The 15,288-nt window shown below is 36.6% G+C and overlaps 1 protein-coding gene across 4 annotated transcripts in view; it reads left to right on the forward strand.

Annotated features, from left to right (window-relative positions):
• DPY19L4 (dpy-19 like 4) overlaps nt 1-15,288 on the forward strand; it is a 103,674-nt gene that overhangs the window by 64,109 nt on the left and 24,277 nt on the right. For all 4 annotated transcript variants that reach the window (XM_071207925.1, XM_071207926.1, XM_004474701.4 and 1 more), the window contains 3 exons: nt 959-1,032; nt 10,074-10,232; nt 10,968-11,087. In XM_071207925.1, the coding sequence (XP_071064026.1) occupies nt 959-1,032; nt 10,074-10,232; nt 10,968-11,087 (353 nt within the window). The remainder of the gene's footprint in view (nt 1-958; nt 1,033-10,073; nt 10,233-10,967; nt 11,088-15,288) is intronic.

Consider the following 15,288-nt stretch of genomic DNA (forward strand, 5'->3'; position numbering starts at 1 on the left):
CATTTAGTAGAGCAGATTGAGTAATAAAATATACTGGGCTATATTTTTTTTTTAAAGATTTATTTTTATTTCTCTCCTCTTCCCTCTCCGTCCTGTTGTCTGCCCCCTTTGTCTGTTCACTGTGTGTTCTTCTGTGTCTGCTTGCATTCTTGTCAATGGCACCAGGAATCTGTGTGTTTTTGTTGCATCATCTTGCTGCATCAGCTCTCCATGTGTGCAGCACCACTCCTGGGCAGGCAGCGCTTTTTTCACGTGGGGCGGCTTTCCTTGCGGGGTGTACTCCTTGCCTGTGGGGCTCCCCTACGTGGGGGACACCCCTGCATGGCATGGCATTCCTTCCATGCATCAGCACTGCTTGTGGGCCAGCTCACGACACAGGTCAGGAGGCCCTGGGTTTGAACCCTGGACCTCCTATATGGTAGGCGGACACTCTATCAGTTGAGCCAAATCTGCTTCCTGGACTAAATTGTAATTACAATAATGAGATAGTAAGGTAAAAGTTTGTATAATATAATTTTTAGTTGAACAATGGTTATATCTAGCATACTGGGTGAGAAAAATGGATTCTGATTCTTTTAGTGTTATACTTAAATGGAAAAAAGAAATACATTTAATTTTCCATATAGTTTAAAATGGCTGTGGTTACTCAGTTAACATGAAGCAATATATGGAATGAATTATTGAGATAAATAAAAGTGTTCAGAAGAGTAGGTAAGTTATTTGAGCCAGGTGGGAAAAGATTGAAATTTTCTTAATACTTCATTATAGTTTTATACTTAAGTATAATGTAATATAATTGACTTATGCCAATAAATCTCTTTGCTTCATTTTCAAACCATGTATTTATTTCTTTGTTTTATGGTCTTGCTGTATTTTCTATTCATGGTGTTTGACAAAAGCATATTACTGTAAGCATAGCTAATAGTTTTTTGTTTAACTAGCTCTTTTCCTCTTCCAGATGTTTGTCTCACACAAAGAAAATGGACACATGATGAAATTCCTTGAAGTAAAATTTGGACTAAATATGACTAAGTAAGATTTAGATTACTTAAGCTTACCTGACTCCATACCACTTAGAAGATAAAGAACAAAAATACTCAATGAAGGGAGTGTATACCTAACTATATACCACTTAGAAAATAAAGAACATGTGATTTAATTTGGGGTATTATAATATATGGAAAAAATATTACATTAGTACTGTTCCCAGTTAAAAAAATACCTCATTTAGATCTTTTATAAATTAGATCTATTTAAACCTTAATACCATTACAATATTTGAAGGCTACCTTCTACTTTGATGAGGAATAGTGATCTAAGGTCAGAATTAAAAAAAGATTTAGAATGAATAAGGAGCCAAAATCATTTTAACCACTTTATCAGCAATATGTCTCCATTAAAAAAGAAAGTTTGGGGGAGCAGGCAGTAATGTATTTCTTTCATAACTGAGAATTTCATTTTGGGATGAGATTGTGATGAATATTTTGCCTTTTTTTTTTGGTTAAATACATTTTTTAAAAAATCTAAAATGAAATAAATGACTATATACTGCCAGAGTACACTAGAATAACAGAAAATATGTATTTACCTATACATTTATCTAGTTCATGTAATATACCTTACAGTCTTTCCTGAGGTTCCCATGTAACCTCATTTCCTGAGGTTATAGATAAACACTAGGGATGGTTTATGGTTCAGATAAACACTAGATAATTCATCTAAAGTGAAGTTGTATATCTCCTAAAATAAAAGTAGCCTTTAAAGACGATGTGCTGAACTCCTTCCAGGGAAGATGGCAGAGTAGGGTGCTCCAGGCCTCAATCTTTCTACCAAAGCAAATATTAAACATGCAATAGAATTTTGCAACATGATTAAATGGGATTTATCCTTGGTATGCAAGTTTGGTTCAACATAAGGAAATCAATAATGTGATACTCTACATTAACAGGATGAAGAGAAAAAAAACACATGATTACCTCAATTGATTCAGAAAAGGCATTTAACAAAATGCATCACCTTTTCACCCTTTCTTGATAAGAACATTTAGATCACTATGAATAGAAGGAAAATTCCTTAAAATGATAAATTAAATACATGAAAAGGCCACAGCTAACATCCTGCTTAATGGCAAAAGACTGAAAACTTTAAGAACAAGACAGGATACCCACTGTCACCACAATTATTCAACATTGTGAAGGAAGTTCTTGCCAGAGCAATGAGGCAAAAAAAAAAAAAAAGAAAGAAATAAAAAGCATCCAAATTGGAAAGGAAGAAGTACAGTTTTCGCTATTTGTAGATGTATGTTCCTATGTTCAGAAAATCCTGTAAAATCCACTATAAAGCTCCTAGAGCCAATTAATGACTTCAGCCAAGTGGCAGGTAAAAGATCAATACCCAAAAATCAGTGTTTCTATACACAAACAATGAACAATTGAAAAAAATTTTTAAAAATTCCATTCACATTAGCAACTAAAAGAATCAAATATCCAGGAATAAATCTAACCAAGGATGTAAAAGACTTATACACAGAAAACTATAGAACATTGCTAAAAGAAATTAAAGTTTAAGACCTAAATAATGAAAGGATATTCCATGTTCCTTCATGGCCTGGAAGATGAAATATTAAGATGTCAATACCACCCAACGGAATTTATAGATTCAACACAATCCTAATAAAATTTCCTGTCCAGAAATGGAAAAGCCAGTCACCAAATTTATGTAGAAGGGTAAGGGACCTCACATTGCTAAAGCATCTTGAAGAATGTAGTTGGAGGACTCAGACTTCCTGATCTTAAAACCTATTACAACAGAGGAGGTCTGACTCAGTGGTTGAGCACCAGCTTTGCATGTATGAGGTCCTGGGTTCAATCCGCGACACTGCCTATTAAAAGAAAAAATTATTACAAAACCAGAGTAATAGAAACAGTCATAAAAAACAGCATGGTACTGGCACAAGGTAGACACATAGACCAATGGAATAGAATTGAGAGCTCAGAAATCAACCTCACATTTATGGCCAACCGATTTTTTGACAAGGTGTCAAAGACTCAATTGTGTTTTTTTTGTTTTGTTTTAATTTTATTTTATTTATTCATTTTTTTTTAATTACATAAAAAAAATATGAGGTCCCCATTCACCCCCACTGCCCCCACCCCACCACTCCTCCCACAGTAACACTCTCCCCCATCATCATGACACATCCATTGTATCTGGTGAGTACATCTCTGGGCATCGCTGCACCCCATGGCCTGTGGTCCACACCATAGCCCACACTCCCACGTTCCATCCAGTGGGCCATGGGAGGACATACAATGTCCGACAATTGTCCCTGCAGCACCACTCAGGACATCTCCAAGTCCCAAAAATGCCTCCACAGCTCATCTCTTCCTCCCATTCCCCGCACCCAGCAGCCACCATGGCCACTTTTTCCACACCAATGCCACATTGTCTCGATTATTAACCACAATAGTTCATGAATAGAATATCATTAAGTCCACTCTAATCCTTACTGTATTCCTCCTTCCTGTGGACCTTGGCTTGGTTGTGTCCATTCCACATCTATGCAAAGACTCAAATGTGAGAGAATAGTATCTTCAAGAAATAGTGTTGGGAAAACTGGAACTCCATTTGAAAAAAACAAAACAAAAATACCAGTGTCCTTACTTCACACCATATTAAAAAAAAAAAACTCCAAATGAATCAAAGACCTAAATATAAGAGCTAGAAATATAAAACTCCTGTAAGAAAACAAGGAAGCCTCTCATGACCTTGTGTTATAGGCAATGGTTTATTAGACTTTACTCCCAAAGCACAAGAAACAAAAGAAAAAATAGGTAAATGGGACCTCATCAAAATTAAAAACTTGTTCCTCAAAGAACTTTACCATGAAACTAAAAAGACAATCTAGGAAAGCGAATGTGGCTCAAGTGATAGAGCTTCCGCTTACCGTATGGGAGGACCTGGGTTCAATCCCTGTGGCCTCCTGGTGAAAAAGGAGAAGAGAAAGCATGCCTGTGTGGTGAGCCAGTGCCCTATGCAAGCGAGTCACGCAGCAAGATGATGACACATCAAAAGAGAGACAAAGGGAGAGTCAAGGTGAAGCACAGCAGAAACCAGGAACTGAGGTGGCACAATTGACAGGGAACTTCTCTTCCAATCAGAGGTCTCTAGGATCAAATCCCAGTGAATCCTAGAGGAGAAAAAATGAGAAGAGAAGACAACAGAGACAGCAAAAACAGCAGGGGGCGGGGGAGGGAATAAATAATCTTAAAAAAAAAGTCTAAACAGTGGGAGAAAATATTTGGAAACCACATATCCAATAAACGATTAGTATCCAGTCTATATAAAGAAATCCTTAAACCTAACAACAGAAAGACAACCCAATTTAAAAATGGGCAAAAGATTTGAATGGACATCTCTCCAAAGAAGTATACAAACGACCATCAAGTACGTGAAAAGATGCTCAATGTAATTAGCCATCACGGAAATGCAAATCAAAACCACAACAAGATACCATTTCACATTTCAGCAGGGACTGAAACAGGTATTTGCACTATTCATAGCAACAGCATTCACAATTGCCAAAAGATGTAAGCAACCCAAGTGTCCATCAACCAATGAATGGATAAATAAAATGTGGTATATATGCACAATGGAATATTATTCAGCCATAAAATGGAATTAAGTCCTGATACATGTAACAACATGGATGAGCCTTGAAGACATCATGTTGAGTGAAATAAGCCAGACACAAAAGGACAAATATTGTATGATTTTACTGATTTGAAAAAAGTTAGAATCAACTCATAGAGTCAGAAGCTATAATATGGATCTATGTTCTTTTACAAGAGTTTATAGTTTTAGCTGTTATATTTAGGTTGTTGACCCATTTTGAGTTCATTTTTTGTATAGGGTATGAGGCAGAGGTACAATTTCATTCTTTTGTATGAGAATATCCAGTTTTCCCAGTTCCATTTGTTGAAGAGACTGTTTTTTTCCCCATTGAGTGGCCTTGTCAGCCTTGTCAAAAATCAGTTGGCCATAGTCACTTCCAACCATTCACTTTCAGCCTCCTTGTGTCTCTGGTCTAAGGTGTATAGATGGGTCATATTTCCTTATCCATTCTGCCAATTTGTGTCTCTTGATTGGAGAGTTTAAGCCATTAACATTCAGTGTTATTACTGTCAAGTTATTGCTTACATTAGCTACATTTTCTTTAGGTTTATGTATGCCATGTGTTGTTTTTATTTCTCTTTTTATCTTTTTAGTGATTCTTACTCTCTTTTCCAATTCTCTCTCTCCTGTTTTTTCCTTTCAACCTGCAGATTCCCTTTAGTATTTCTTGAAGGGCAGGTTTCTTATTAACAACTCTTAATATCTCTTTATCTGTGAATATTTTGAACTACCCATAATTTTTTAAAAAGATTTAATTTTTATTTATTTCTCTCCCTCTACCCTGTTGTCTGTTTTCTGTATCCATTCGCTGTGTGTTCTTCTGTGTCTGCTTGGATTCTTGTCAGTGGCACCAGGAATCTGTGTCTCTTTGTTGCGTCATCTTGCAGTGTCAGCTCTCTGTGTGTGCAGCGCCACACCTGGGCAGGCTGCGCTTTCTTCACATAGGGCCGCTCCTCTTACAGGGCATACTCCTTGTGCATGGGGCTCCCCTACGTGGGGGACACCCCTGCATGGCAGGGCACTCCTTGCGCGCATCAGCATTGTGAGTGGGCCAACTCACCACACAGGTCAGGAGACCCTGGGTTTGAACCATGGACCTCCCATGTGGTAGATGGATGCTCTATCCATTGAGCCAAATCCGCTTCCCTCTCCCTCATTTTTGAATGCCAACTTTGGTGGATAGTGAATTCTTGGCTGGAAGTTTTTTTCTTTTAGCACCTTAACTATGTCATACCTTCTTGCTTTCATGGTTTCAGATTAGAAATCAACACTTAATCTTATCGAGCTTCCCTTGTATGTAATGGATCTCTTTCCTCTTGCTGCTTTCAGTATTCTTTCTTTGTCTTGGACTCAAGACAAGTACATGTCTTGGGGTAGGCCTATTAGGAACTAAACTGTTTGGAGTATGTTGTGCTTCCTCTACATGTACATCTATATCCCCTCAATAGGGTTGGGAAATTTTCAGCTATTATTTCCTCCAATACTCTTTCTGCCCCCTTTCCCTTCTCTTCTCCCTCTGGGATGCTGGTAATGTGTATGTTTGTGCATTTCATGTTGTCATTCAAGTCCCCAAGTCCCTGCTGGATTTTTTCTATCTTTTTATCTATCAGAATATTCTACTATCTGTCTGATTTCAGATGCACTGTCTTCCATGTCACTGATTCTTTCCTATGCCTGTTCAAATCTCCCATTATGTGCTTTCAGTGTATTTTTTATTTCTTGTGTTGTGCCTTTCATCACCATCCTATATGTTACCTTTCTATGTATGTTTATAATTTCTTTGGTGTGTTCTCCCAGTATCTTCTTAATATCCTTAATCTCTTCCTTTGCTTTGTTAAGTCAATTCATGGTATTTGTGTGGACATGTCTGATTAATTGTTCCATGTTATGCATCTCCTCTTGTTTTTTAGTTTGTTCATTATACTGGGCCTTGTCTTCCAGTTTCCTAGTATGGCTTGTAATTTTTTGCTGGTGTCTAGGCGTGTGTTTATCTTGATAGGTGTATTTGATTGGTCAACTTCTCTTTCTACTCTAGGGTTTTATTTTGTTGTTGTTTTTGTGTATGTGGTAAGGTTTCACTTTGACACTTTGTTCCTCTTATTTTATTTCCTTGCTGTTGTCTATGTTCCCTTGGGGAAAAATATCAGGACCAGAGAGAAGGAAAAAGATAAGAAGAGAAAAAGAATAACAGTAATAATAATTTTTAAAAGGGTACAAGAAGAGCCGTACAAGACCTAGGAAAATAAATAACATTAGTAAAAAAATAATAAGTACAGAGGAATAAGAATTAAAAAGTGGAATAGAAAAAATGAAATGAGAAGCAAAATCAAGAAAAATGCATAGAATTAATTAAAAGACTGGAATGATGAGAAGAGAGGAAAAGAAGAAAAAGGAAAACAGAAAAAAAGAGAGAGAAGTAAAAACAAACAAAAAATTAAGACCAAACAAAAAGAAGTGGAATGGAAGAAAAGTAAGAAAATAGAAGATAGAAAAATGAAGGAAAGAATACAGCTCAGGAGTTTGGCACACTGTCAGTGGACACTACTTTGGAATTTATGCTCCCCAGTGTGACAGAATTATACTCAGTTGTAGTTTCCCTATACATAGCTCTTCTGTCCCTTATATTTGAACCAATAGTTAGTCCTGAGTTGAGAGGTTTATGTCAAGAGACTTAAATCTTTGGGTTTTCCATGTGCCAGTTGGGCCCTGAATCTCAGCAGAGTTGCAACACCTCCTCTCCAGTTCATTGGACTTACCCAGGACAACTAACAAAGAGATGATGATGGACAACAACCATCCCAAGTAACAAATAGAATCTACAACTGCAAACAGTTAAGTCCCATCCATCTGCCTCATGGGATCTAAGCCGCCTCACAGTTAGATGTGGAGTGGGCATCATCATCCCAGAATCCTCAGGATTAGGGAATGAACAATTGACTGGAGTAGACGTGCTGTTATTCTACTTTAGACTTATTCTAGCAATGGAAGAACTTTTATCATTGATGTGGACACAGTGACCACTGGAGGTTCTAAGGGGAGGGAGAGAAGAAAACTACGTAAAATATGGGGGCATTTCTGGGACATTGGAATTGTCCTGAATGACATTGCAATGACAGATACGGGCTGTTATATAGCTTGTCATAACTTACAAAATTGTGTGGGAGAGAGTTTAAACTATAATGTAAACTATGTTCCACACTTAGTGGCAATGCTCCCTTATATATTCATCAGTTGTAACAAATGTACCACACTAATGAAGGGTGTTTTTAATGTGGAAAAGTGGGGTAGGGTAGGGGAGTGGGGCATACAGAAATCTCATACATTTTTTGTGTATCATTTATGTAATAAAAAATTTAAAAAAATAAAATAAATTGTAGATGTGAGGGTTTATGTATGAACTCTCAGTTCAGTTCCTTTGGTCTATATGTCTGTCCCCATGCCAGTACCACACCGTTTTGATTGCTATAGCTTTGTAGTAAGTTTTGAAATTGAGAAGTGTGAGATCGGGGATATGGAAAGAAAACTCATTAAATTGGGATTTGAACTGAGCCTTACTGAATTAGTAACCTTAATAGTCAGATTTTTTTTTTTTAAGAGGCATATTCCTTGCCAGTATAAGATATTTTGATGGCATCTTCTTTGACACAGATGTATTGCTGTTTGGCATTTATTTTCTTACAGCACTTTCAGTGTGTTGTCCCACTGACTTTTTGCCTCCATGATTTCTGATGAGAAATTAGCACTTAATCTTATTGAGTCTCCCAAGATGCATTGCTTTCAGGATTTTCTTTGTCTTCGGTGTTTGACAGTTTGATTATTATGTGTCTGTGTATAGTTATCTTTCAGTTTATTCTCTTTGGAGTTCTTTGAGCCTTTTTGATGTGTATAATCATGTCTTTTGTTAAATTTGTATAGTTTTCAACCATTATTCCTTCAAATAGTCTTTCTGCTCCTTTCTCTCTTTCTTTTCTTTGAGACTCCCACAATGTATATATTGGTCCACAAGGTGGGTCTTGTAGTCTCTCTTAATTTTTCTTTATCTTTTTTTTCCCTACCCTCAGACTAAATAATTTCAGTAGTGTTATTTTCAAGTCCATTGGTTCTTTTGCCAGCTGCAATATTCTGTTGAACCCTCCAGGGAATTTTTTATTTCAGTTACCGTGATCTTCAGCTCCATTTTTTCTGTTTGGTTCCTTTTTATAATTTTTGTCTTTTTATTGAAATTTTCATTTTGTTCATATATTTTACTGTTTTTCTTTAGTTCTTTGTGTTTTACTTTAGCACTTTGAGCATTAGTTAAGACCCATTTTTTAAGTTTTTGTCTGGTATGTCCAAGGTCTGGTATTTTTTTTTATAGTTTCTGATGTTTTATCTTGCTCTTTTTGGTGTGCTGTCATTTCCTGTTTCTCTGTATGCCTTGTAATCTTGTCGCACACTATACATTTTAATGTGTTAATGCTGGATTTAGTCCCTGAGATGTCTGTTCTTTAAATTTGTATCCAGCTGGTGACATGACTGCCATTTCCTTCAATACTAGGAGGAGCTAATCTATGCAAAACTAGGAGGAGCTAACACATATAAACAAAACACTTTTCACAGTCATTGCAGATAGGCTCTGTGTTCGCTGGTCCTGTCCTTCAGAGCTTAGCCCTCCCAAGATTGAACCTGAAGAACAGCTCAAGGTGAAAGAATAGGGTCCTCTGGGACCTCCTTCCTTAGGGAGAGAATGGGGATAAAATGGAAGTTAGAGATAGATTGGAAGAGAGGATGTAGCTTGTAATACAAGTGTGCACCACATATATGATTAAAAGTTTTCTTATAGCCACATTTTTAAAAGTTTTAAAAAAACCAAATTAAGTCTATATATTTATTTTATTTAATCGAGAATATCCAAAATATTATCATTTTAATGCATAAACAATTTAAATTTACTGACAAGATATTTTACATTCTTTTTTTCAATCCCTTTTCAATCTTTGTTTTTCTTTGAAATCTGGTGTGTATTTTGAATTTCAAGTACATCTCAATTCAGATTGGCTACATGTCAAATGCTTAATAGCCACATTTGACTAGTAGCTACCATATTGGTCATTGAAGATATAGAGGTTGGACACTTGAAATTTTTATTGTCTTCCAGAAAAAATAGACTCTAGAGATGGTCACATTCATTGGTAATTAAAAGCAGCAGTTTTACATTTATTAGAACACTTTTGATGAAAGTTTGTGTTTTGTTGAGGATTACTGATACTCTCATGTTCATTTTTAAAGGATATCCTAAAAGTGAATAGATTTAGGAAATATGCCTTGTTTTCTCTTTATATAAGGTAAAGAATACTTTTAAAATATTTAGTAATTTAAAACATCAGAGATTTTAATTTAATATTTTTTGTCTTCTATAGGAATTTTACAATGAATTGGCTCCTCTGTCAAGAATCCCTGCAGGCACCATCTCAAGATTTTTTTCTGCGACTGACACAGTCTTCTTTATTACCTTTCTATATTTTAGTGTTAATTATTTGTTTTATTTCTGTGATGCAGGTTATTTTCAGGAGAATTAAGTAAGTACCTACGAGAAACAATCACTTTTCTAATTAATATACTATGGAAATATGTTAAATACTTATTTTTAATATCCTTCCAATATTTGTGTATTTGTTGTAAAGCTTCTAATTCCTTCTCTCTTCGTAGATATATAAAATATCATTATAAGATAAGTTAAATAAAATTCAAATTTAGTTTTATACATTTAAATAAATAATATCCAGACTTAATATAGGAATAATATTTAAATAATGAGTTAAACTTTTACAGATTTGTTTACTGGTTTATTCAGATTTCAACTTAACATAAGAACAGTTTCTACTATTTAATTTAAATGATGCTAGTAATGCAGGTGATTTTTAAGTTATAAAGTTTTATTGTATTTGAAAGGAGGTTGTGTGTAATATCTTCAATTTTAGTACTTATTCAAATTATCATTTAATTATATTGAATTAATCACTAGTTGAATGCTAATTGGTGTTGGAAAAGGGAACCTAAAAATTTCCTTTTTTACTATATTTCCTGAGCTTTCACAAAGGTGGTTGTCTTCCTGTTCTAAAAGGTATTTGCCAGGACTTGGAGTTAGGGTTTGACTATCAGTGTATACCTGCAAATTTTAAGAACCGTCTGTATTTCTTTTCATGAAGAAATTTAAAATTTCAGGTGTAGCCTTCAAAGGTAGATAAACAATGTATCTTTGATTTTTCAAATATATTTTTTCAAAATATTGAAAATACATTTTCTTTCTGTAGTGGTAACTCCATGAAAGAAACTGTTAAACTTGAAGATGGACAAATTGGAGAAAGGCCAGAAATAATTTATCATGTAATTCATACTATTTTATTGGGTTCTCTTGCAATGGTTATAGAAGGGTAAGTGCCCTTTATTTGATCCATTTGTTTTTCAAAGAATTGTCCTTTCTAACGATAATGAGTGGATACTTTCAAGAATAAATTTATAAAGTTTACAAAAACCCAAAACTTACAAACTTTCTTAATCTATCTGGATTTTATATAGGTGTTTATAGTACAATGAACTGGCATTTACTTATTCATTCATAAAAACCTATTGAATGCCTTCTGAGGACCAGGTATTATTCTGGGAGGTAAACAAAGGTGGACACGCCACCTCCAACCTTACATAACCTACAATCTCTTAGAGGTGACAGATGTCAATCACACAAAAGTAAAATTATAACTTTAACTAGTGAAGGAAAGTAAATGATAACCTGAGAACATATAAAAACAGAATTTGACGTGAGGACAAATTCACAGTTTAGGAGGCGCTAATGCAAAAATTCACGAGTCCCAAAGACCACTCTCACTTCTAACACCAACTGCAAGTTTGTTTCTAGAGGGAAGTGGAGGTCCCAGTTTGATCCCTAGTACCTCCTAAAAACAAAGAAACAAACAAAAACAAACGAGAAAACCAACTCTCATTGGGAAGAGAATGTAGCTCAGTGGTTGAGCACCTGCTTCCCATGTATGAAGTCCTGGGTTCAATCCCTGGTACCTCCTAAAAAGAAAAAATAATGATTCTCTAGAAGGGCTCAAATATCAGAAAAGTCATTATATTATGCTCACAATTGTAGTTTATTACAGAATACAGTTTAAAATCAGGGAGAAGAGGTGCATAAGGGCAGGATCCAGGACATACCAAGGTGCAGAGCTTCCAGTTGTCTGTTCCTGTGTGGACAGTGCCTATTTCTCCCTGCAACAATGTGTGACAATATGCTTGGAGCACTGCCAACCAGGGAAGCTCACCTGAGCCTTGGTGTCCACATAGATGTGGTTGACTGATATATGATTGACCTTAGTCTCCAGCCCTCTAGAGGTTGAACGGAGACCATGTAGCCCAAGTCCCCTCCACCATCAGTCACATTTCTGGCATAGACTCTCTGATAAGACCCAAAGCCTTCCATAAATTTATCACATTGTTAGCTTAGACCAACTGGTGTGAACTCCCCTATCCCCCTTCCTGCAGGAAACTTGCTTATCATGCAAAACATTCCAGGGGCTTAGGTATTACCTCTGGGAACTGAGGGCAAAAGCCAAACCTTTCTTTGGGCAAGGTTAATCCTTTACTCACAGTAAAAAAGATCAATGAAAATAAATACAATAAAAGATAATATATTTCACGTATTAACAGAGAAGCACTAATACTGCTATATTATAAATTTATTTATTTAGGGGATACTGGGAATTGAACCCAGGACCTCATACATAGGAAGCAGGACTCAGCCACTGAGCTACATCTGCTCCCCAAAGAGAGTTGTGTTTTTTTAATTGGTTTTGACCTTATTTTTAAGAAGTACTGGGGATCAAACCTGGGACCCTTGTACGTGGGAAGCAGGTGCTCAACCACTTGAGCTATATCCACTCCCCTGCAAATTTATTTTTTAATATTTTATATCAATATACTTGGTTTCCTTTGTAAACTCATGCACTTTATTTTACGCATTTTAAAATATTTTCCTATAAGGAGTCAATAGGCGACGGACTTGGCCCAGTGGTTAGGGCGTCCATCTACCACATGGGAGGTCCGCAGTTCAAACCCCGAGCCTCCTTGACCTATGTGGAGCTGGCCTATATGCAATGCTGATGCACGCAAGGAGTGCTGTGCCACGCAGGGGTGTTCCCCACGTAGGGGAGTCCCACGCACAAGGAGTGCACCCTGTAAGGAGAGCTGCCCAGCGCAAAAGAAAGTCCAGCCTGCCCAGGAATGGTGCTGCACACACGGAAAACTGACACAACAAAATGATGCAACAAAAAGAAACACAGATTCCCGTGCCGCTGACAATAACAGAAGCAGACAAAGAAGATGTAGCAAATAAACACAGAGAACAGACCCCCAGGGTGGGGGAGGGGGAGGGGAGAGAAATTAATAAATCTTTTAAAAAAAAAAGGAGTTGATAGACTTCCTTGGATTGACAAACTTTTGAATAGTGGAAATCTTGTCATGGAAACATGAAGCAAGAATAAAGGTTCTGTAGCAGTTTGATATGGTTGTAAATTCCAAAAATAGATATTGGATTATGTTTGTAATCTGGTCTGTACCTGGGCATGATTAAGTTATGATTAGGGCTTGATTGGGCCATGTCATTAGGGCATTGAGTCCCCACCCCTGGGTGGGTAGGCATTCACAGATAAAGGACATGGCAAAGGACAGAGTTGAGGGTCTTTGATGTTGGAGTTTTGATGTTGGAGTTTGATGCTGAAGCCTTAAGCTGGAGCCCCAGGAAGTAAGAACACAGAGGAAAGAGAAGCAAGTCCCAGAAAGAAAGGAACTCTGAGCCCAGGAAGAACCAAGCCCTGGGAAGAGAGGAACGCAGGAAGCCTGAACCCTCGCAGACATTGGCAACCATCTTGCTCCAACACGTGAAAATAGCCTTTGATGAGGCCTGATATCTGTAAGCTCCTACCCCAAATAAATACCCTTTATAATGGCCAGCAGATTTCTGGTATTTTGCATCAGTACCACTTTGACTGACTAATACAGGTTCCTTCTAATAACATTCCATAATATTTTATAAGTAGGCTATAGAAATGTAGTAATCCATGAGTATTTTAAGCAATTCCTTGTTTCATTCTAATTCTCTTACTTTGCCGTAGTTGAATTATGGAACATGGTTTACCTTTTTTCCCTTTACAGGTTTATTTCTCTCTGTAAAAGAACCTTTTTTTTATTCCCAGCATTCTACATTGTTGGGTCTTCCATTTTAAATTCAAGATCTTTCTTTTGAACTTCTAATCCACATTATTCTATTATTCATCCCCAATTCTTACTCACTAGGCATGTAAGAGCATGATAACCTATTCATGTGAACAGATGCCAGTTTACCTAGTAGGTGTCAAGTACTCTCTTAGGCAGTAGGAATTGGAGCAATAGAACATTTAGTCTTTCTCTTCATAATTCATTGCCTAAATAAGTAAACCCAAAGGTAAAGTAAAGTAAGTATTACAAGAAAGATACACATTTTAATAGCATTCGTTGATCACCCAGAGGAGAGGTGCTAACTCAATTGTAGAGGGTAGGTAAATGACATGATAGTCTTGAGAGGTAGGTAGAGATTGGCAAGCCTGCCAGTTTTCTCTTTCTGTGGGTGTGTGTGTGTATGTGGGTATGTGTGTGCATGCAAGTGCATGTGTGGATAACAATCTAAGCGGAGGTATGTTCTAGAACCTAATAGTATGGTGTGAATATGGGGAAAGTAGCAAGAGCTATGGCTGAAAAAGTAAACAAAGATCAAATCAGGTGTTTTAAGCAGACATTTGACTCGATCAGATTTGCTTTTAGTAAGTGTTCTCTGGCATCACTGATTAAGATTTGAGATCTTAATCAATGATCTAATATTTGAGAAAATAGTAGAGGAAAACAAACAAATTAGAAAGGTGTCACAATGGAATCTAGAATAGAGTAACAATGAAGATGGAGAAAAGGGACCAAAAACTACGGTATTTGGAACTGGGAACTGCATAAGAGTAGAAGGGACTAAGGTTTGGGGTACACTAGGAAGAGGTATGACTCAGAAGCCAACAGAGAAGTTTATAAAGGATGGGAAGATCTGAGAAAGGGAGAGATGAATATGGACTTACAGGATTCTGGCTGTGTACTGAATCACAGTTTATGTAGCAACTAGAGAGAAGTGAGTTGAGCCAAGGGGGAGAAACTTATAGGCATATATGCTGTGGGATGAAAATATTTAGATAGTTCTGCAAACTCTGGCTGGAACACTATTAATAGTTAGGGAAGTAGTAGAATAAAAGACTGGGAAGATGAGTCAAATCCTTATTTTAGAGGACCCTGAAAACCATTTGGGTAAGTTTTCATTGAATTGAGTAGGCACTGGAGCACCACTAAAGATTTTTTAAATAGGAAGTATCTTATTGTAGTTTTGCTCAAAAAAGATTCATCTGGCATTGGTGCTTAGGTTGAATTGGAGGCCGTTCTAAAGGTAGAGGTGTTAATTAGTAAGCTATTGCAATAAAATGGTAAGGAAAGGATGGACACAGAGAAATCAGTGGATTTGTATCAATGGAAGAATCTCTAGAGCAGGAAGTTGTGCTGCAGGGT

Source organism: Dasypus novemcinctus, chromosome 14 (assembly GCF_030445035.2).
Source record: "Dasypus novemcinctus isolate mDasNov1 chromosome 14, mDasNov1.1.hap2, whole genome shotgun sequence".
NCBI classification, from domain to species: domain Eukaryota; kingdom Metazoa; phylum Chordata; class Mammalia; order Cingulata; family Dasypodidae; genus Dasypus; species Dasypus novemcinctus.